Below are 24,397 nucleotides of genomic sequence, written 5' to 3' on the forward strand. Positions count from 1 at the left end.
ACATGTGAAGGAAAAAAAAAATAGTGAAAATAAATGGTACGGTTTATATCAAATATAGTTATTGTGGAAATAACCATATTGGTGAAACAGAGAGATTGTTAGAAACAAGGAGTATGGATCACATCAGTAGAGAGTTTTGTGGGATACTTGAACATTATCGCATTATTCCATGCTTCCCAAGGTCATCACATAAGGACAATAGATGGAAAAGGAAAGAGAAAGGTACTATTAAAAAAGTCAGTACAGGCCAACACCAAACAGGTAAGAGGGGCTTGAATTGCCAACCATCTACACCAGTCTCCTCGTATCAGGTGATCGTTAAAGGTCACGCGATAACCAGTAGTCGCCGATGGAGGCATTTCTAAGTCTAAGATATTTATGCTCCGAGAAAGAGAAAATTCAAACAGTCATAAGTAAAATTACTTTATAGTTATTTAGTCGGATATGAAACCATATCCTACCTACCTAAATTGTATTGCTAAATGTATCTGATATTGTGTATATATTGTCAACATCATCCGGATGTGAATCGTAATATTTTCCCCCAGGTATGTACTGTATTTCTTCTTTCTTTAGAGCTTTCCGAGCATAAATAATTGAAACACTTGATTATAGGCTAAATTTGCACCAATGATATGAAATTTCCATCGGTGTCCATCTTTAACATTTGTATTACTGTTTTAAAAGTATATCACTTTGTAATGTAGGAAGAATGTGAAAGATGCTGATTCCATTTACGTTTAAAAGAAATGAATACACAGCATCTAACAAACATCAAAAAAATAACATAGGCGAAAAGAGCTTCAATAAGAAATGAACTTTAATATAGATGCTTTAATATTTTGTCATTAAAATTCTTCATAAATATACTTAATAGTAACGTCCTCCATTACAAGTCTTCAGGAATATGTCTAACATTAAAGTCTTCCATTAAAGGTCTTCTGGATTATACCTAATATTAAAGTCCTCCATTACAAGTCTTCAGGAATATACCTACGTTTAAAGTCCTCAATAACTTATATTTAAATATGATTTCAATGAACACCACTTCATTCGATAATTAACTACCACTGCATTGTTTGTTTTATACAATATTACGTGTTAAAATATAATATACCAGTGTCACAATTCGGCCCGAAGAAACCCGGAACGCACGAACAGTGGTAGCCGCCAACCTCATCAACACAGGATCCACCATTACGACATGGAATACTTGCACATTCGTTGAGATCTGCATAGACATGAACGAACGTTTTTCAGTTTGAGCACAAATGTTTTAGATTTTATTATGAGTAAAACAGCTGCACAAATTATTATTTAATTGCATGTATTATCCAGAAGACAGAAAAACATCTCTGTGATTCGAACATAAAATGTATACGCTCATGCATTTTATCCGAATAATTACGTGAAAATTTAATATTCGTTTGGATTTGTGTGTTTAATAAAGACCAATGTTTCAAACACTATTAATCTTAAAATGTCCTGATAACTTCGTAACATATTTAGCGATTTAATACCACATTTTAGCGTAGGTTTAAGACAGAAATCTTGAAAATTGTAACATTTGACTATGTGGTTATCAGGCAAGTAGAACTATATCCTGGATAATCGGTACATGTGACATTTTGGATGTTATTATGCCACGTTAATTAGCACATGACGGTTTTGTACACCGTTAACTTTACATTGTCAGAATCGTGCACCCCTTTCTGCTGCATTACAAGTGTCTCAATATTGTATCGTGTATTATGAGCTACTTGTAAACAAACCATGTACACTCATGTCGCTCTTGGTTGATTAGATTTGTTTTTGAATGAAATATACAAGTTCATAATGCTGCGCGCCTAGCGAGGCACTGCTATTACAATTGTTTTAAGTCTTTGGTAGGACTCGGCCAGGGTTCGAACTTGCGACCTCCCGCATCTAAGGCGTTTGGGAGATGCTATGAACACATTCATATTGTTACTGTCTATTGATAAATCTACGGACGTGTCTTTACTTTGAGATACATAATAAATTCAAATAACTTTGTTTCAGTTAGTGTATACCTTTATTATCAATTCTTTATGTAGGACAACGAAATTAGTAAAAAGGTCACAAACACTTCCCCTCATTTTAATGAGATTTTTATAGAACAGGCGTGTTGATATATTCACTATACCATGAAGAATTATTGCCAATGTTTACAGAGAGGCGATTGAAATGTTGATATTTTTTTAAAGCGTACAAAAAAATATGTACAGAGAGAGAGAGAGAGAGAGAGAGAGAGCATAACAAATTAATACTCGATGTGACTGTTTATTTTTACAAACGGGCCTACTGTACATATTCCATTGATGGTGATTGCGCCTTGAAATTATGTCGTATAATGTTAGAACGCTCACGACTTGTAAAATATGTCACTGGATAAAGGCAACCAAAATTCAACAAATTCATTATCTCCCAGTTTTAAACTGCCTATCATATCTTCGTTAATTATCTGATTTGTTAAAATTACGAACTAATGTCCATGTAATCAGCTATTTTCCACTGTTGGCGTTGGCAGATTAAACTGCTGATGAATGAAGTAAGTTAGTTGAAACCCGACTAAAAAAATCAAAGCAAACAAAGCAAAAACCAACCAACAACAACAACGTAAATACACACACACACACACACACACACACGCAAACACAAACGTATATTCACTTGTCACCTGAACTTTGACCATCGTTTTATTCTTGAGAACGTGTATTGGTTATTTTGCACACATTTAGTAAATATGCACAAAAATGTTGCGTTGGTACTTTTCGAGGAAAACCAAACCCTTTTGAACATTTTTGGACTCTCCCCCAACAATTGACCTGATCGGGCCCTGTAGCTGAATGTTTAGGAGACATATAAGCCAACACAGAATGAAAATGCACACAATTAAGAAGAGACATATAAGCCAACACAGAATGAAAATGCACACAATTAAGAAGAGACATATAAGCCAACACAGAATGAAAATGCTCACAATTAACAAGCATTTAAATGTAAAAATTGTGACACGTTGTTTGCTGAGATTGCCCTTTTAAGAAAGTACTTGAAAATACATACCTTGGAAATAACATGCACATGGGAAGTTTCTGACCAAGTTTTTTTCTTCTTTTTAGCATATTCAATCAATAAGGAGCACATGAAAGACTGTGAAGAAAAACCACACAAGTGTGGACTATGTGATGCGTCATTTAAAGATAGTAATGTTTTAATATAGGATGTGTTACAGCCTATGTTAATTCGCACTGTGGAAAAGACACATAATTGTAAATTTTGTGATAAAAGCATTTCACAACGGCAACACTTAAAGAATCACAAAGAAACGCACAATGGACAGAGAGCAAAACCAGATGTGAAGTTTGTGAATAAACCAGGCACCTGAAAATTCATAAGAGGTCACATTCGGGAGACTAACATACAGATGTTATCTTGCAAGAAACGTTTAGTGCGAGTTATTCTTTAAAGAAGTACATGAAGTGTGAAGTGTATGGCATATTGTTTAGTCACTATAAACAATGGCAAGGCACATGAAAATAGTACATGAAGCGTGGTGCCTATGGCAAATTGTTAAGTGGCTATAACAATGGCAAGGCACATAAAAATAGTACATGAAGCGTGGTGCCTATTGCAAATTGTTAGGTGATTATGACAATGAAAATAGTACATGAAGCGTGGTGCCTATGGCAAATTGTTAAGTGGCTATAACAATGGCAAGGCACATGAAAATAGTACATGAAGCGTGGTGCCTATGGCAAATTGTTAGGTGGCTATAACAATGGCAAGGGACATGAAAATAGTACATGAAGCGTGGTGCCTATGGCAAATTGTTAAGTGGCTATAACAATGGCAAGGCACATGAAAATAGTACATGAAGCGTGGTGCCCATGGCAAATTGTTAGGTGGCTATAACAATGGCAAGGCACATGAAAATAGTACATGAAGCGTGGTGCCTATGGCAAATTGTTAGGTGGCTATAACAATGGCAAGACACATGAAAATAGTACATGAAGCGTGGTGCCTATGGCAAATTGTTAGTGGCTATAACAATGGCAAGGCACATGAAAATAGTACATGAAGCGTGGTGCCCATGGCAAATTATTAGGTGGCTATAACAATGGCAAGGCACATGAAAATAGTGCATGAAGAGGTGAAGACTTTTAACTGTGAATTTTATAGCAGACTAGTTTTAACGCAGTTAATATAAAAAAAAAATATGTCAGGAAAAAGACACGGTAGATGGAAAGGACATTTTGGTTTAGATTTCTAGGGTTTTAATGCCTTTTTCCAGCACATGAGACGTGCTATACATGGTAGTCAGTATATTTGGTGAATGAAGAACCTGTGACGACCACAGGAACACAATCGACCCAAGGAATGAAAAGCTTGTGCACCCACCCACCTCGGTCGATCCAAAACTGGACCTCACGCAGACAGCGAGATGTGTGAGTGATCTGTAAAGGCGAGCACCTGAGGTTATTCGTCAACTCAGAGTCTCGGGAAATGACAGACTGTGATAGCAGATTTCTAGAAATAAAGGATCATTAGGTGAAGAAAAACAAAACACTGATAAATCATATGATCAAAAAGCCAGGATAAATAAACACGATATAAAGGTGCTGATATGTCTACATTGACAAAATTGCAGACCATAAAACTGTCAGAAAATATTATTACTCAAACGGAACATGAGTTCTCAGGCATTCACTGAGTTACGGTAAGGTATCATGCATATGATCAAAAATCATAAGTGTGCAGTTTTCCATTTCATTACATCAAAAATCAGGAAGATAATCATTTCAGGAAACTAAGAATTCATTTTGTGTTTAGTCCAGATGACCAGATGAATTCTAAAATATGACAATAGCTATAAGAGAGATGTTTGACTATGAGGAATATGTTGGACAATCTGATTTGGCCACTAACATCTGCACTAGACTTGATGGTTCTACCCGGGGTTTTTCCGGGTTCTTCCTCCACCATTAATACTGGCCGCCATGCATAGTCTATCGTATGTTGAAAAATGGCGTTAAACCCCACAACAACAACAACAGCAACAGACGCTTAACGACATCATCTACGCTGTCTTGCATTTTTTCTCCCAAAAGCCATGAGTTAAATGCAGATCGTTAATCGGTGGATGCATGTAGCAAGTACAAGCTCGATGTAATGGTGAGCGATGTTAACAGATTGTCCCATATATGCGACAGGTCGTAACGACCCCTTTCTCTGTTCGGCATCGGATTGTGCGTACAGATGTGAATCGATTCCTTACCCACCCACCCCTCCCCCGACTTGTTCTCGATCCCGGATTTTTGCTAGATCGACAACAATGATTTTTTCTTGTCCATTATCAAATTACTACACAATTAAGCGTTCACTAAAGTACATGTGTGATCCTATTGAAGTCATTTACACATGTGTTCCTATAGCAGTGAATTACATGCTTTTTCTTGCTGCAGTCAATTACATGTGTGATTCAATTGCAGTCAAATACATTCTTTATCCTATTGCAGTCAATTACATGTGTGATCCTTTTGCAGTCAAGTACATGCTTTATCTTATTGCAGTCAAATACATGTGTGATCATATTGCAGTCAATTACATGTGTGATCCTATTGATGTCAAATACCGGTTGTTATCGTGTTGCAGTTAAATACGTGTGTGATCCTTTTGCAGTAAATTCCATGTTTTATCTTATTGCAGTCAACTACATGTTTATCCTATAGCATTAAATCACAAGTGTGATCCTGTTGCAGTCAATTACATGCTTTATTTTACTGCGATCAATTACATTTGTGATCCTATTGCAGTCAAATACACGTGCAATCCTGTTGCAGCCAATTACATGCTTTATGTTACTGCAGTCAATTGCATGTGTGATCATGTTGCTGACAATTACTTGTTTTATCCTATAGCAGTCAATAACATGTGTGCTCTTGTTTCGGTCAATTGCAAGCTTTATCTTATTGTAGTCAATTGCATGTGTGATCCTTTTGCAGTCCATTGCATGTTTTATCCTATAGGAGTTAATTACAGATGAGATTACTTTTAGTCAGTTACATGCTTCATTTTATTGCAGCCTATTACATGTGTGATCCTGTTCCTGTCAAATACATGCTTTATTTTATTGCAGTCAGTTACATGTATCAACTTGTTTCTATCAATTACATGCTTTATCTTATGGCAGTCAATTACATGTGTGATCCTTTTGCTGTAAATTACATGATTTATGCTATTGCAGTCAATTACATTTGTCATCCTGTTTCAGTCAATTACATGCATGATCGTATTGCAGTCATTTACATGTGTGATGATATTGCTGTCAAATACACGTGTGATCCTGTAGCATTCAATTACTTGCTTTATTTTATTGCAGTTAACTTCATGTGTGATCCTATTTGCTCTCAATTGCATGATTTATCTTTTTGCAGTCAATTACATTTGTGCCCCTATTGCAGTCAATTACATGCTATACCTTATTGCAGTCAATTACGCAATAACATGTGTAATCCTATCCATGTCAATTACATGCTTTATCTTATTGCAGTCAATTACTCGTGTGATCCTATAGCAGTCAGTTACATGTGTGATCCTTTTGCGGTCAATTACATGCTTTATCTTATCGCAGTCAATTACTTGTGTGATCCTATAGCAGTCAGTTACTTGTGTGATCCTTTTGCGGTCAGTTACATGTTTTATCTTATTGCAGTCAATTACTCGTGTGATCCTATAGCATTCAATTACATGTGTGAGCCTTTTGCGGTCAATTACATGCTTTATCTGATCGCAGTCAATTACTTGTGTGATCCTATAGCAGTCACGTACTTGTGTGATCCGTTTGCGGTCAATTACATGCTTTATCTGATCGCAGTTAATTACTTGTGTTATCCTATAGCAGTCAATTACTTGTGTGATCCTCTTGCGGTAAATTATATGCTTTATCTGATCGCAGCCAATTACTTGTGTGGTCCTATAGCAGTCAATTAATTGTGTGATCCTTTTGCGGCCAATTACATGCTTTATCTGATCGCAGTCAATTATTTGTGTGATTCTATAGCATTCAATTACTTTTGTAATCCTTTTGTGGTCAATTACATGCTTTATCTTATCGCAGTCAATTACTCGTGTGATCCTATAGCAATCATTTACGTGTGTGATCCGTTTGCGGTCAATTACATGCTTTATCTGGTCGCAGTCAATTACTTGTGTGATCCTATAGCAGTCAATTACTTGTGTGATCCTACTGCAGTCAATTACATTCTTTATCTTATTGCTATCAATTACATGTGTGATCATATTGCTGTCAAATACATACTTTATCTTATTGCAGCGAATTACACGTGTTATTCTATTGTAGTCAATTACTTGCGTTATCCTTTTGCTATCAATTACATGTTTTATCTTACTGCAGTCAGTTACACGTGTTATCATATTGCAGTCAATTACACGTGTGATCATATTGCAAGCAATTACACGTGTGATCATATTGCAGTCAATTACACGTGTGATCATATTGCAAGCAATTACATGATTTTTCTAATTGCAGTCAATTACATCTGTGATCATATTGCAGTCATTTATATTTGTATCATATTGCAGTCATTTATATTTGTATCATATTGCAGTCATTTATATTTGTATCATATTGCAGTCATTTATATTTGTATCATATTGCAGTCATTTATATTTGTATCATATTGCAGTAATTTATATTTGTATCATATTGCAGTCATTTATATTTGTATCATATTGCAGTAATTTACATGTATGATTCGATTGCAGTAATTTACGTGCTTCATGTGTGATCCTATTGCAGTCATTTATAGTCTTCATCATGTTGCAGTAATGTGCATGCATAATTCGATTGCAGTAGTTTACATACTTCCTACCCTTGGAATCATTCACATGCTTCATACTAATGGAATAATTTGCATGAGTGATCCTATTGCAATCATTTAATGCAGTCGTGTCCATGTTAAATTCTTATGTCATGACTGAAAATTGTTTATAGCAGAGATATTATTTATTTACGGTTTCAAAATCCATCCAGCGTCCAATGAAGGATTTTAAATTTATTATATTTTAGGTTTAAAGATAAAAGCATAGTTGTAAAGCTGTTCAATTTCGATTGACTTAAACTACCAGAAATCAAGATCAAAAGTGATTCTTTCGATTGATATCTCTACACATATCCTAAAAATGGGACAGCCTATAATCCCAGTAGTGGACCCTAAAGAATGAAGAATGCCCGCCTGGGTTATATATAAATTTAAAGTCATTGGTGGTATGGGAATCAATCTTGGCGAGACAGGTTTAGCAATCGCGATCAGGAGGCAAATGAAGGTGCAGGATGCGATATTCTGTGACTAGGGTGACAGTTAATTGTTCATAAATTTGCCATTATGTTCTGTCGTAAGTTAATGTGTTTTGTCATCTTTGTCATTTTAGTCTTGCTTTCACGATGCATAAGTATTAATATGCCTATATTGCAAGTTAATATGAATCTTAATATACTGACCTGGAATGTTAGAGGAATTATGTCCTCTGCTCTTAGCTTTAGTGTAATGCTGGATAAATATAATGTTGACGTAGCTTGCGTAACTGAACATAAACTATTACAGCACATACTTCCATTTTGCGATACTATTCGTTCTGATTATAAATGCACTGCTAAGGCAGAGGATATTTCCTCTAATTGTATGTTAATAAAATGTGGTAAAGGAGGAGTTGCAATCTTCTGCAAAACTTCTCTCATGAGATATGCTAACTTTATAGATGAAGTTAATAGTGACAGAGTTGTTGGCATAGAATTCAAATTTCCTGATATGCAAAATGTATATATTTTTTGTGTATATATGCCGACCCTATTATATGGCATAGATTGTTACAAAGCGCAAATTGAGTTGATTCAAAATCTCTATGATCAGTACTCACAGCTGGGGGACGTGTATTTTACTGGTGATTTCAATGCAGTAGCTGAACCAGCCACTTTCAGAGATTACAAAGATAGAGTATTTCATGAGTTCTTGCGATATAATAATCTAGTGAGTGCTGGACATTTAATAATATGCACTGGTTCCCGCTATACGTTCACTCCAGCAAGAACGATGATTGATCATTTTGTACTGTCGGATCAATGCATAGGTAGATTACGAAGTGTGCACATTGTTTCAGATCACGAAGAGCACGCGATATCTGACCACCTCCCTATCCTTACTTCCCTTCGTACAGTGACCTGTGGGAGAGACTTCAGACAGTCTATGAAGAGAAACAACATAGCCTGGAATAAATTAAACGCTGATATCTTGAAAAACTATCAATCTGAGCTGGACCTTCGCCTGAAAACTTTAGATATAGATACTATTTCGGACAATGTTGATAGCTTTTACCAGCACATTGTTAATGCAATACAGCAGTCAAGCGACATCGCGCTTCCAAAGTCTAAATTCAATTATCATGCCAAACCATATTGGTCAAATGAACTCAAAGAAGCACATAAACTTCAAAGACATGCTAGGTATACTTGGATAAATGAGGGAAGACCGAGGGGTAGTCAATTTAATTCTTACAGAGAATATAAAGATAAGAAGAGAGACTTTAGAAACGTTCAAAAACTGGCTGTGGAAAAATATATGGGGGAGGTGTATGAAGAAATTGAAAAAGCACATGAATGCGATGTAAGACACTTTTGGAAAATGATCAACATTAAGAGAGGGAACAATACAAATTTTTGTCAGGAACTATCAACTGATGGAGTTTGTGTCCGTGATGATGATTCCATCGCAAATGGCTTTGCTAGATACTATGAGGACATTCACACGCCGAATTTAAACCATAGTTTTGACGGAAACTTTTATGAATTTATAGAGAGAGAATTAAATCGGGGTCTACAGGACGAAGTAAGCCATATCGAGGCCTTACAGACCAGTATCAGTTTAAATGAAGTAAGAGAAATCATTAAAGGTCTAAAGAAATCAAAAGCATCGGGCCATGATCAAATTTGCAATGAACATTTGATCTATGGCAGCGACTACCTCATCGAGTGTATGACAATTTTATTTACTCGGATGATTGATCAATCTTACATACCTGTAGATTGCAAAAAAGGGTTAGTAATACCACTGTACAAAGGTAACAGAAAATCAAAGAACTCCCTCGAAAGTTACAGGCCTGTTACTTTACTGCCTGTTATCTACAAAACCTTTGAGAAAATTATTCATGAACGTTTGGTAACTTGGCTCAAAGATACTAATTCTAGTATACCCAGTTCACAACAACATGGTTACCAAAAAGGTTTAGGCTGCACAACAGCGAGTTTTGTGCTGTTGCAATCAGTACAATATAATGTAAACATGGGTTCACGGGTTTTTGCTGCTTTTCTTGATACAAAAAAGGCATTTGATACCGTGTGGCACGAAGGACTGCTTTTTAAATTATTCACGTTGGGAATTACGGGTAAATCCCTTTTGATATTTTTTAACATGTATACAAATTTACAGAGTAAAGTTCTTGTAAATGGGCAATTTTCAGATTGGTTCTCAATTGGCCAAGGAGTGAGACAAGGGGGTGTTTTGTCAACCTTGATGTACACAATATTTATAAATGACTTGCTGCTACAGTTAGAAAATAGTGGATTTGGAGCAAAGATTGGATCCTTAGCTGTGGGAAATCCAACCCTAGCTGATGATATTTCACTTTTGGCTATATATCCTAGCAATCTACAAAAGCTGTTAGATATAGCATACGACTACAGTAATAAGTGGCGATTCGAGCTTAGTGTTACAAAGTCATACATTATCATTTTCGGACCCCAATACAAGAATTTTATCAATATGAAATGGTATCTTGGCCCGTCATGTTTGCCGGTCACCGATTCGGCAACACACCTGGGTCACCGGATTAACTCAAAGCTGACGTCGCATGACGCAATACTCGATGCATGCAAGAAAGGGAAAAAATCTTTTCACGGTCTGTTTGGTATTGGCATTAAACCGAATGGTTTAAATCCTTTGGTTGCTGCAAATGTAATTAAAAAGGTAATTTTCCCTTCAATGTTTTATGGAAGTGAATTATGGTGTAACATTTCAAAAAGTGACCTCGCTTTATTGGATAAAACTCTGAGGTATTTTGCCAAACATTTACAAGGTTTTCCAATACATACAAGATCAGACATTGCCCTGGGAATGCTAGGATGGACATCAGCGCAGTCCGAAATTGATAGAAGAAAATTGATGTTTTTACACAGATTGTGTTTGATGCCTAACAATGTACATACTAAACGTGTGTTTAACGTTGCGTTATTTCACTTCATTCTGAGCGGATGCATGTCAAGCTGCGGGTTAATTTCAAATGTATATTATACCTCAAAGAAGTTTGACTTGCTCGGGTATCTAACTGATTATTTACATTATTCTGAAATTCCAGATAAACATAATTGGAAAGAAATTGTAAGGTCAAAAATTGTTGGTCTTGAAAATAGCCTCTGGAGAGTTCGTATGTCTAATCAAGCAGATTTTGATAGATTCTCTTCGATACACGAATACTTACGACCTGCCTCAGTGTGGCAGTGGGCTAAAACTAGACAACACACTAAGGTATTTACATATGTAGCTAAACTATGGGCTGCTGTTCCACAAACACAGCTTGATATGTGTATTAGATGTGGGAATGTTTATACAGACTTGATACTTCATTGTTGTGTTAGTTGTCCTTATATGTCGAACTTTCGAAATTCTTTCTGGGATTTCCTTACTGATAAATTTCCCCTGAGCCTGCACATTACGTTATTTAATGCAGAAGATGAGCTGCAACTACAATATCTTTTAGGTAAAAGGTTACCATCAGGAGTAATCGACAAAGAAAACTCCAAGCTATTCGTCCTGTATGCAGCATACTTTGTCATGCAGTGTGCAGCTATCTTCTGTAAATAAGGTACTGAAACTTGCAACTTATGAGTTGACGAACACTTTGTTGATTGATATTGTGTAAGAATTTGTATTCCAATATAGAATATTTTTTTTTTTTTTTTTTTTTTTTTTTTATATTTATTGATTGTATTCAGATGATTTATTCTTATATCATGTAATCTTCCATGGAAGGAAATAAAGATGATGATGATGATGATGATTGATGTGTGTTATTTCCGTTTGGTTGCTATTTAACCTGTGGAGCAGTATTTTATGTCCATTGTGTCTATAAGTTGTAAAAACCTATGATTAATTTTGGTAGTTTATTCTAAATCACATGGAACATACACTCTGTTTTCATATGAAATATGAATTTAACTAATAAGCTGTTATAATAGTCGATGATCATGTACTGGAATGACGTTACGTACTGGAATGACGTTACGTACTGGAATGACGTTACCCATGCATGTACTGGAATGACGTTACCCATGCATGTACTGGAATGACGTTACGTACTGGAATGACGTTACGTACTGGAATGACGTTACACATGCATGTACTGGAATGACGTTACACATGCATGTACTGGAATGACGTTACGTACTGGAATGACGTTACGTACTGGAATGACGTTACCCATGCATGTACTGGAATGACGTTGCCCATGCATGTACTGGAATGACGTTGCCCATGCATGTACTGGAATGACGTTGCCCATGCATGTACTGGAATGACGTTACGTACTGGAATGACGTTACCCATGCATGTACTGGAATAACGTTACCCATGCATGCATTAGAATGCCGGTAAATATAGCCTTAATAAAAGGTTGTATTACAGTCCGTAATTTGAGATTATGCTACTCTGCTAAAACTGTATAATGTACGAATTCTGTTTAAGGAAATTGTCCCCGAAAAAACGAATTTTAATGTATACATATAGGTTTATAAAATCTTTGAAAACGTTGTACTCAGTTGCGATGTCTCATTATGTTCCCTGAAGTGGAACAGAACTTGCTGAGTTGACTCATAGTCAGCAGTCAATCAAACTTGATTTTTCATGTAAGCAAATTTCAGTAACTTAGCAATGTACGTACAATTACTATGAAATCGGTGAAAATAAGCTATTAATCAAGTCATCATAATATATTTTTCACCTACAAACTAGTAACGTCTTCATGGTGTTTGACAGGTATAGAAACGACTACTGACCTTTAATTATTACGGAATCATATCTTCTTCCATAGAGTCTATATCAAAAATATAAAGTAAGATTGTATTTCCTACGAATACTTAAATGTTTATTTTCTGCTTTTTAAGCAAACAAACGAATTAACACATAAATAATTTTATATTTTTTAACAAAATATTTGTACCTGTACTGCAGCAGGAATCAGTATAACCATGGTCGCAGCTACAGCGGTCGGTAATGAATGTTCCATGAATACAAATTTGGTTGCATGGTTTTACGTCATATAAGAATATGTCTGTTAGGTTATAGGTGGCGCGGCAGTCTGCCCAATTACCACTGGCATCAGGGGGACAGCACAGACTCTGCCATCTCTTTTGGGTTCCTCCACCACATGAAGCATTGCAAGCACCCCACTGCGACCAGTTGTCATACGTTCCAACGGGACATTGTGCTGAGGTTAACACAACACCAAAAACAATCACTAAGGATGCAATGAGAAATAATTTCTTGCACTCTTGCATAGTGTCTAAGAGTCCGATTTTACCTTTATTCTGGAATATGAATCTGATAAAAAATGTGAACCTTTTCTGTTTGTGTCGTTTGTGTCGTTTATAAAGGCAACGCCAGTAATTACTCGTTTTATGTGCTCCTGTCAACTGTTGTTAATATACAACGTTGGGTATTCAACCTCCACATGTGATGCCTTGATACTGAGTGGTGAAGGAATGGTAATGTTTTTATACTTGCCCATACCCCTGCAAATATTTTCCCAGGATTATACAGATGATATTGATTCAAAAAAGAATTGAACTTTGAGCCCTACAATTAATTAAAAAACCTTTTAATGCGATTTGTTCATGACTCGGAAGCGATAACCTGAGATTATCTGGCAAAAAATCCACATGTTACTGATTGCAGGTTATTATTTTTTAAAGCTTACTTTTTGCCTACTTTGCTACAGATAACGACATATGTCACGTATAATGTGTTTCATTTTTTTAAAGAACATTATGGCAATTAATGCAGCTAGCTTCGAGATGGCACAGATCAATACAGGTCTGTAGCATTAATCTGTTTAGCTTACACTGATGTGGACCTTTCGAAATCCTGTCCGCGACCATCTACATAAACCACGTGTTCAGGTATTTAAAGAAACTGTACATACTTATTGTACGTGAACAAAGAGTAAGAACGGTTGAAAGTTTAGGGAATATCCAAACGGTACTTTCAATGACAGGTTAACTTGAAGTCGCTATAGCTACATATATATATATATATATATATATATATATATATATATATATATATATATATATATATATATATATATATATATATATATATATATATATATATATATATATATATATATTATTATATATATATATATATATATATATATATATATATATATATATATATATATATATATATATATATATATATATATATATCCTTTAGGTAGTCGAAGAACATTTTCTACATGTGTGTACAATATTACATAACATAATGCAAGTGATCACAGCAGGTCTAAGATGACACCCATCCTAGTGGCCACAGTTAATTAGGTACGAGCTGTTAAGCAAAGTTTGATATCCATGTTGGAAAGGTCTATTGTTGTCAGCGTTACATTAATTCAGAGGGAATCTCAGTTACGTCAAATTTCGTGTGAATAAACATGTAAAAAGGTCAAATTAAAACGTTCTATGTCAATCAGTTTACCACATTAGCTAGGAAAATAAGTCCCGTGTGTGTGTGTGTGTGTGTGTGTGTGTGTGTGTGTGTGTGTCTGTGTGTGATTTGGAGTTTAAACGTAGCTTTAACATTTTTTCATTTTCGCTATGAAACCTGCAGTGTGACAGTTTATAGTGATGCCTAGCACTGTGGCATCATGCCGCAGACATGTAGCATGATGTCCCACCCAGTCACATTATCCTGACACCAGGCCCACCAGGCCTAACACTAACCTCTTAATGCTGAGCAACAAGGGAGGCAGCTGTTAGTACCATGTTGTATGTCTTTGGCATGACTCGACCGGGGATCGAACCCACAACCTCCTGCATCCGAGGCGGACGCTTTAACCACTAGGCCACCTGAGCGGTCCCCAGTTGTTGAGTAACAGGCTAAGAGAAGTATTCAGTGTAACATGGTAACAAAGTATTTCGTGCGTTTAATTGATTTACATTTTACAAACTTGAGTGCGTGAGTCTGGACATTATGCACACACAGGGGGATTATTTTCCAAGTAATTTTCAAAGTAACGGAACACGTTGCATCTGTCTAATTTTATTAGTCTATAATCTTTCAAATGAAGTGTCAATCTTGCAAGCTCTTATTACACCTAGACTGATCGGACAGTTTCCAGAAGTAGATAAACCATCGAGACACTTGACCACTAGACCACTAGAAGCATATACATCATCCAGACACTTGACTACTAGACCACTAGAAGTATACACACCATCGAGACACTTGACCACTAGACCACTAGAAGCATATACATCATCGAGACACTTGACCACTAGACCACTAGAAGTATATACACCATCGAGACACTTGACCACTAGACCACTAGAAGTATATACATCATCGAGACACTTGACCACTAGACCACTAGAAGTATATACACCATCGAGACACTTGACCACTAGACCACTAGAAGCATATACATCATCGAGACACTTGACCACTAGACCACTAGAAGTATATACACCATAGAGACACTTGACCACTAGACCACTAGAAGCATATACATCATCGAGACACTTAACCACTAGACCACTAGAAGCATATACATCATCGAGACACTTGACCACTAGACCAGAATGAACAAGATTAATCCAGAGTAGACCCATAAATGATACATTATAGTTCAATTGTATTTCAGTATAATAATCGATCGATCGATCTGTCTATCTATCTTATATATATATATATATATATATATATATATATATATATATATATATATATATATATATATATATATATATATATATATATATATATATATATATATATATATATCGTTGTAGTTCTATCATCAATCCCGTGATCACCTAAGGAGAAGCAGCGTCGAATTGCTTTCACAAGAGAGGAATTATCTGGTTGAATAATTACGTTTTTTAGTGCGATAGAGCATAAAATGTGCTATTTTATATTACAATTTTATAGTTAGTGATGTCACGGGAAATTCATAAATTAAAGGTCACATCGACCTCCTTGTCTGATCAAAAACAGTATATCATGCACCGGCTATGTGCTGCACATGCAACCATATAAACAGTACGTAAGATTTTTGGAAGCACCTGCATCCACGTAAATAGTATGTACTAAAAACAAGACGCATCTAGCCTATACAGAAAACGGAAATGTGTTTGTAGAACCAGGACTGCCCCATCACCTCGTAGTCATAGAAGTGTGACATGTGTAAAACTTGTACAGTATTACAGGTATGCCACAGAGGTGAAGGATATTATCATGGCAACGGATCTGCAACAATATGTATACGCACTGTTAAACAAATGGTGGAATAAAGAACCTTTCAACATTTATTTATACAAAGAACGATATTCATTTGTTCATACTTGTTTTCCGTATCAATAAATTTCCTGTGACTTGTTCGTTGATCTGGTTACATCCGACACTGTGAATATGTAGCTTAACAATATATATATATATATATATATATATATTTCAAAGGAATTTCTAAGGACTGCACAGTTGAGTGTATATATTTCAAAGGAATTTCTAAGGACTGCACAGTTGAGTGTATATATTTCAAAGGAATTTCTAAGGACTGCACAGTTGAGTGTATATATTTCAAAGGAATTTCTAAGGACTGCACAGTTGAGTGTATATATTTCAAAGGAATTTCTAAGGACTGCACAGTTGAGTGCATATATTTCAAAGGAATTTCTAAGGACTGCACAGTTGAGTGTATATATTTCAAAGGAATTTCTAAGGACTGAACAGTTGAGTGTATATATTTCAAAGGAATTTCTAAGGACTGCACAGTTGAGTGTACTTTTTCGGTAGGCTTTAATGTGGTACAGAAAACAATTTTATTTTTTATTTTTTTAAAGATATTTTTTTATGAACACATTTATTTAACTGCTTTATCTTTTATATTCCATGTGTATTTAATATTATTTTCTCTATGATAACGTGATATGTGTAATTGTATTTTGGACATTACATTTTCCAAAATCAAGTTAATTGTATACCTGACAGGTAACTTTTATTTATTAAGCAAATAAGACATGCTTAATATTTCTCTATGAGTGTGGTTTCAATATTAGGATCATTATCAATGAAAGTAAACATGTTTATGTTAATCTGAGTTTAAGGCGTTGAAATTACCCCATGGTGTACTTGATGTTTACCAATTTTCTTGATTATAATTTTAGTAATAGACCTTGTCTTCTTGGCAACTTAGAATATCCTAGAAATGAAATTTTGGACCAACAGTTTGGTTCTGTTTTTGTCTTTGCTTTTTATATAATGTTGTGTACTTCGGAAAAATTGCTAATTCTTGCCTTAACATATTGATGCAGAATCAGTCTTATTATTATTGTGTTCAGATATTCGTTTCCGTAGAATTGTTTTTTTAATTTAGTATTCACTGGAAATACAAAGTGTTCGTCTATAATATTTTTGACTGGAACATTAATTTGGAATTATAGTGGTTTTAGGCAAGAAATATTAAGATTATGCTATTGTGATACATCAAAAGACGTAGCACATGGCCACACTAGAGGACCCTGTCACATGATCATATTCGAGACTACAGGCGCATAAAAACATTAACACTAGCATTTCATTGGCATACCACTGGAATTCAGTTGATACGTAAAACATTGGGCTTGTGATAAAACTCAAAGGACTATTTGTGATTCGATTCACATTACTGTACTTAAAAAAAATGTTTTATATATTTGCATTCAAGAGAAATAAATTATTTGCTGAATATTTCAAAACGTATTTTTGTTGTTGCTTTTCTTCTACTTAGTTTAAAACCATAAAACCATAATAACTTCAAAACTTCCCGCTTCACCATGGCAAGCGAACGAATAAGGAATAAGGCGAGAAAGAAGTTGACGACACAGTTAGAAATTTGATCGCTCCGGGATACATTTGCAAGGATTTCCCGTACCCAAATGACGCTTTTTTGTACCTGATTGTAGACCTTTTAATTAAGGCATGGAATGAAAATACAGCACTTACAGAAACGAATGGATCCGTTCTAAGATGAGTATTATATATATATATATATATATATATATATATATATATATATATATATATATATATATATATATATATATATATATATATATATATATATATAGAAGATTCCTTGGGCCTCTGTATGTGTAAAGGTGTTACTTGTTGATTTATTCGCATAATTGCCGATAAAGGAATATGCTTGCAGATTGGAAGCAATATGGTTTTGTTTTAGTCTTCCACCTCAACTTCGATTCACATTCAAATAGTACTATCTACTTTGTTTTCGTCAGTTGGTGAGACACTTTTAATGATACATATCAGCTAATTCTATAAGAAAAGCTAGACAAGTATAGGCCATTTGAAAGACTGGTTTTACATTAAAAAGGCATATAAATGAAGAAGTGGTGAGCAATATTTATTTTGTAGCGCCTAAATCGTTGGAGTTAGTTGGACAATTCGCTGTGATGAAAACATAGCTATACTACTTTTAAATACTAACCCAGCTGAGTCATACCAAAGACTTACGAAAATAGCACTTGGATCTCAGCATTAAGAGATTAGTGCTAGGGCTTGTCGGTCTGGTGTCAGGAAAATGCAACTGGGTTGGACATGATGCTACATGTCTGCGGCATGATGCCCCACTGTTAGACATCAGTATAAACTGCCGCACTGCAGGTAACGTACCTGTATGACTGACACATTACTAGAGCTACGTTAAAAATCCAAATCACACAAACACACACGCACGCACACAAACAATTAATTCAAGTTCCTTTTCTTCCAAAACTGGTCGCATTATGTAAAATCATGTGCACTTTCGTGGTGAGGATGGCAAATGGCTACATATTTATAAATAATAAAAGATATTACAATCTTTTTTAAAACAACCAATTTAAAATGGTTTTTGTTAAACGTCAATTAAATTTACAATCACCCCTGAATCATTTTTGTGGAAAATAAGAGTCAAACAATCCGTATTTTATATATTTAGTATTACCAGCAACAAATATGTTGCCTTAATATCAAGAAAACATAGATATCGATCAAGAATCTGTACAGGGGCTCCGGTTCCAGTTATTTGTTTCGTGTCCAGTGTGAAGAAATATCTGTGCTGGTCCGTAGGCATCGTAGCCGGTGCAGGATGATTGACCAGTGTCATTTAGCACGCAGATGTACTTTCTTGCAACAGTAATGGAAAAGGACACATAAATTAGGAAGAACATTTGTATGGATGGACAGCTCACAAAGAGACATATATATTAGGATCACATGTGCCTCTTCCACAGTTGTGAAAGCCAGAGAAAAAGAAAGGAAAGAAAGATGAAAATAATATAGCATTATTGGAAAATTAAGTTACTAAAGCATACGTCAAGCACAAATAAATTTCCGTTTTTCAGAAACTAAGCGATGTACGTTAAAATTTGAAAAAGAACTATAATCATATCATTTGTTTGATCGGTCGCCTGTGTCTCCCCTGTGAAGATCATTAGATACGATTTGTCAACATCATTAGATGTAATTATTGTAATATAAATACTCAAGCAAACAAGCCTTGTGAAATTAGATATATACTGATCGCCCCCAGGATTTCGTTCTTAATAAAATCCGTTATTGAAATAGGTAAAACATCACGTACACATCAGTTAATAATGTTAAGTTCCTGACAAGTCATCGTTTTCCACTTGCATAAGTAGATATGTGATGATGCTTGAAAATCGATGTACAGGTAGAAATTACTGATTTTAGCGTGATTGATTTTGGAAGGTTATCAGAACATGTCAAATATTTCTTGCCGAATCATCATAAAAAGCAAACGAAAATTATTGCTTTTAGTATCCACGTATTTTTCTAATTATATAATCTCAATATTTCTGCCGTAAAACTTACAAAAAGTTGATCAAAGAAATAATGAAAGCTTTTAACATCGTTTCATCTGTCAAGATACGCGGTATTTGGTTCTAAACGATAATTCAAATATACCTGCGTAAATTACTCCACATATATCATCACTAATATGTAATGACCGATAGACATACGGACAGTGAGACAAGCTTGCATACGTATATGTCAACATACATTGTTCAAGTTAGAATCCCAGTGCCGTTTTTCGAATCTACATATAGCAATATTATCAGGGATAAAATGGCTTAATAAAGAAAATAAGTATAGTTGCATTTCTTACAGATTCAAAATCATCGTTTTCTAATATAACTGCTAAAACGCTAGTACTTCTTTAAAAGCCCAAATTTTATTTTTACCGTTATCGTGCATCTTAAATCAATCTCCTAAAGTAAAATTAATGACACTTTGTGTTTGAATTATTATATCAATTTGTCTAATTGTTTATGTTTTTATTCACATTTTAATAATATCCTAAAAGAAAGTAAACCCTTTTACATCAAAACATTGAAAACGCCGATACATTTTCACGTCTATTTTCACATGCATGAGCATGTAATTTAGAGATCGCATGTCTCCATGAAGGCCTATTATGTAATTCAGAGATCTCATATATCCATGAGGACTTACTATATAATTTAGAGATGGTATGTCTCCAACAGGGCTTATTATATAATTTAGAGATGGTATATCTCCAAGAGGGCTTATGTAGTGCTTTAGCCCTTAAAGAAATTATTTCTTTTATACATTAAAGAGTCTACTGATCGCATTAAAGAATTGAAGTTATTCTCTAGTTATCTCAAAATTCCCTGTTTGTAACTCTAGATGTTACTTATGTATATAAAAACATACAGCATGCAGATGCTATTGAGGCATGTCCAAAATTTCTTGGTTACGATCCTAACATCAGCAAGATATCGAGGGAAGATATTTGTAAACTGGTAAATTTTTGCTGGAAAACATCCCATTCCAAATTATTGATATAAATTGCATCACACCAATGGGTATAGCTGTGGAAAGTATTATGACTCCGTGTTTCGCTTCGTGGGTTAATTATATATTTATTTGAACTACAATCAGAATCTCACACCAACTATTTTGTTAAGAATCACAAATTATATATTTTTTTTAGAAACAGTCAAAAGACGATCTACATTTACTTTCTGATCGCCGAAATGATTTACACCCCACACTTAAGTTTATTGATCCCGTATCCTGTACGTAATGAGATACTTTTACAATGCTATCTCTCTAAATGTCATTTCCACGTAACTAATATTCACTGATAGGTGGAACATTCATCGTGTGTCATGTACAATTGGCACACTGTATAGACAGCCAACAGATGTACAAAAATAGAATACTGTCAATTTCAAGTTTTTCTAGATGAATCAAAAACTCAGCTGCAAAAAGATCTATCCTATGAAAATAATTTATTCTCACTTTAATAACGTCTGTATTATTATTAACGAAAAAACCATAAAACAGCAGAATTTACGAAACAAATATAATTCCTTTGGTAATACAATACAATCCGCCATTACGCAATACATGTGTTATGAAAAGATTTTGATATAACCTTCTTCTCACTTCTTGCTATGAGAAGGAATTACTCATAACTAAGGAAATGTCTTTGCCCATGGTTAGAGAGAGAAAAGAGTTCAGGTTCCCTTAGCAAAAGATGTCGCTCATAACGGTGTTGATAGAGCTACATCTTTTATATATATATAGGGATATCACTTCACATTCTGTCTGGTGTATATTTATAATTCTCTATAATTAATTTTATATCCGTTGATTTTTTTTCTTAGGAGTCTGAAATGATTGTGTAAATAGATCGGAATTAATGACTTGGTCGTCATGCGAGTGTTTCTACTACACACGAGTGCGTATAACACCGATTGAGTAGTATCATGTTTTTGATGATGTGTGCTTAGTCTAGAATAAAACGGTCTATATAGATTGAGAGCAATTAATGGCACATGAAAAATATATTCTGCGGGATGCTGACCTTAGGCGGGAAGTATGGTTTATCTACAAAGAGGAGTTTACCACGATCCGTATCGGTTGTGATTCTTATCAGCGTCAACACATACATGAGCAAGATTTTTCAGAGAATTGCTGATATTTGTTGTTACAATAAAGTGTTATAATTTGTTGTGTTCAACTAAGTCGCCTTGCTTGTAGCTCGTTTCAAAGTTTACAGTAATATAGTACGTTTGGACTTTTTGTTTCATCTGTAAGCTGGAGATTATCATTTGGTTAAGATTTGAAGTACCTATAACTCATTCTCAAGACCAAAAGGTTCCAGCTACAATTAATGGAACGGTGTGACCTATTCTGTAATATTCAGTGGTCAGTAATGGAGTTGCCAAGTGGAATTTAATATGGGGAATATTAAGATGGATGGGAATATAGAGGGAAAAAAAGCATTGGGACTGTATAGGGACAACATGAATGGAACAGATAGTCGACGTCACGGTACTGACTATTTGCAACAATGTAGCAAATGGCTGACCTGAATACTAGCTATCTTATGCAAACACATGTATAACACATGTGTAACAATACAAATATTGTTTTAAGCAAGAAAACAAATCGTTTCGAGACAATGAAGTGGCCCTCAAAAGGGCCTTTGGTTTTCATCACGGATTTATATAATTTCTTCTTTTCCTCTACCAACTTCTTATTTTTGCCCTAAAGTTTTATTTTTCGTCTCCTATTTCTGCTTCTCTTTTTTTCTCTTCTCATTCTCCTCCTCTTTTTCTATTTGTTCTTTCCAGGCTCTCATCCTCCTTTTTGTCCTCTTCATCCTCCTTCCCCTTCTTTTCTTGTTTCGTCAGCTCCCTTAGCCTTTCCTTTGTCTTTCTCACATTGTTGATCTCCATTTTTACTCTATGTGGGATGCGATAATAGTAATCATATTTTAGTTTGACGAGCATCTCCTCCTTCATACCCGAATCGTCTACAGCTTCTTTCAGCATCTTCATTATGTCCATGTCATTACTTGCAATCTTCTTGGTTTATTCAGTGTTGAATGGCGCGAATGGCAGTCAGTCAGACAGTTTAATTAGAGTCATGTACGCACATATGGGCATTTACGACTAGTTAATGTCCCGTTTGGGAATGATTAATTTTTTCGAGGGGGAAGGAATGGTGCCACTTCCCCCAACGCATTATTACACTCATTTGAGTGCTGATTGATTAGCCGACAGTTCGTGGGAGAATAAGTCCCTTTCGACCTGTATGTAAGGCTATCTCGAGTGGGATTGGACTCCACAAGCACTTAAGTTAAGTAAATGTTTATGTTGGAAGGTATAACTACAAGATAAGACGTCTCACAGGATTGGGCACTGGTCTTATGACGTCACCCCGGTTCCTTGCATACACGAATAGCGGCGATACTGGTGATGGCATCAAAATGTTCATGGTGATAATAGACGTAAATGTATTATCCGTCTTTGAAATTTTCGCCCCGAAACAACACGCACGTCTTGAGGGTGCTCTTGCAAAGTGTACCGTTGAGCCAAGACCTCTTGCAATATTTGCATTTCAGGAATGGCACAGAGTGTGTCTTTGGATAGCCCTGCTTGCTGTAACAGGAGTTCTGCTTCTATTTCTTGTTGGGTTCGGTTCGATCTTTGAATGTTCTCCCAGGCTCGTTTCCATTCTAACGTGTCGTTCTTGTCAGCATACGTTCATCCCACCACGACGGCACGGGCTAAACACATCTGGTAAATGCATTTTTAATTTGAACAAGGCTACGCTTGATGCTGCGAAGGTTGTCCACCAATAACACCTTTTTGCGCCCTGCCCCTTGGGGAAGAAAAATGTTGGTCATGAATAGTGTCGCTTGTCCGTCGGTGATGTGAAACTTGTCGTTGGATTATTGCACGTATTGAATCAAACGTGTTGAATCAAACGGGGGACTTCAAACTGTCGTGATGAATTGAAAGATTCAATCGGTCATCTTATTTGGCTTCACATTGTCGTTTCAGAATGATCAACAAATAATCCCATACATCGGTGATGCATTCTTCTGCTTTCTCCAGCGGTACGTCGGACTTGAAATCTTTAAACTTCACCGTGTACGTGTAGCCCGTGGTTCTAAAGTTTCTCGAATATGAAATCTTTGTCGCATTGAT

The 24,397-nt window shown here is 35.4% G+C and overlaps 1 protein-coding gene across 1 annotated transcript in view; it reads right to left on the bottom strand.

Moving 5' to 3' along the window:
- The window catches only part of LOC149775121 (uncharacterized), a 155,574-nt gene extending 135,967 nt beyond the window's left edge, over positions 1-19,607 (bottom strand). The window contains exons 1-3 of the mRNA XM_089944352.1: positions 19,530-19,607; positions 13,309-13,780; positions 1,118-1,231 (exon numbers count right to left, since the gene is read on the bottom strand). Coding sequence (XP_089800478.1) covers positions 1,118-1,231; positions 13,309-13,780; positions 19,530-19,607 — 664 coding nt within the window. The remainder of the gene's footprint in view (positions 1-1,117; positions 1,232-13,308; positions 13,781-19,529) is intronic.
- Between the last annotated feature and the right edge of the window lie 4,790 nt (positions 19,608-24,397).

Source organism: Sinohyriopsis cumingii, chromosome 19 (genome assembly GCF_028554795.1).
Source record: "Sinohyriopsis cumingii isolate HCF-2022 chromosome 19, ASM2855479v2, whole genome shotgun sequence".
Lineage (NCBI taxonomy): Eukaryota > Metazoa > Mollusca > Bivalvia > Unionida > Unionidae > Sinohyriopsis > Sinohyriopsis cumingii.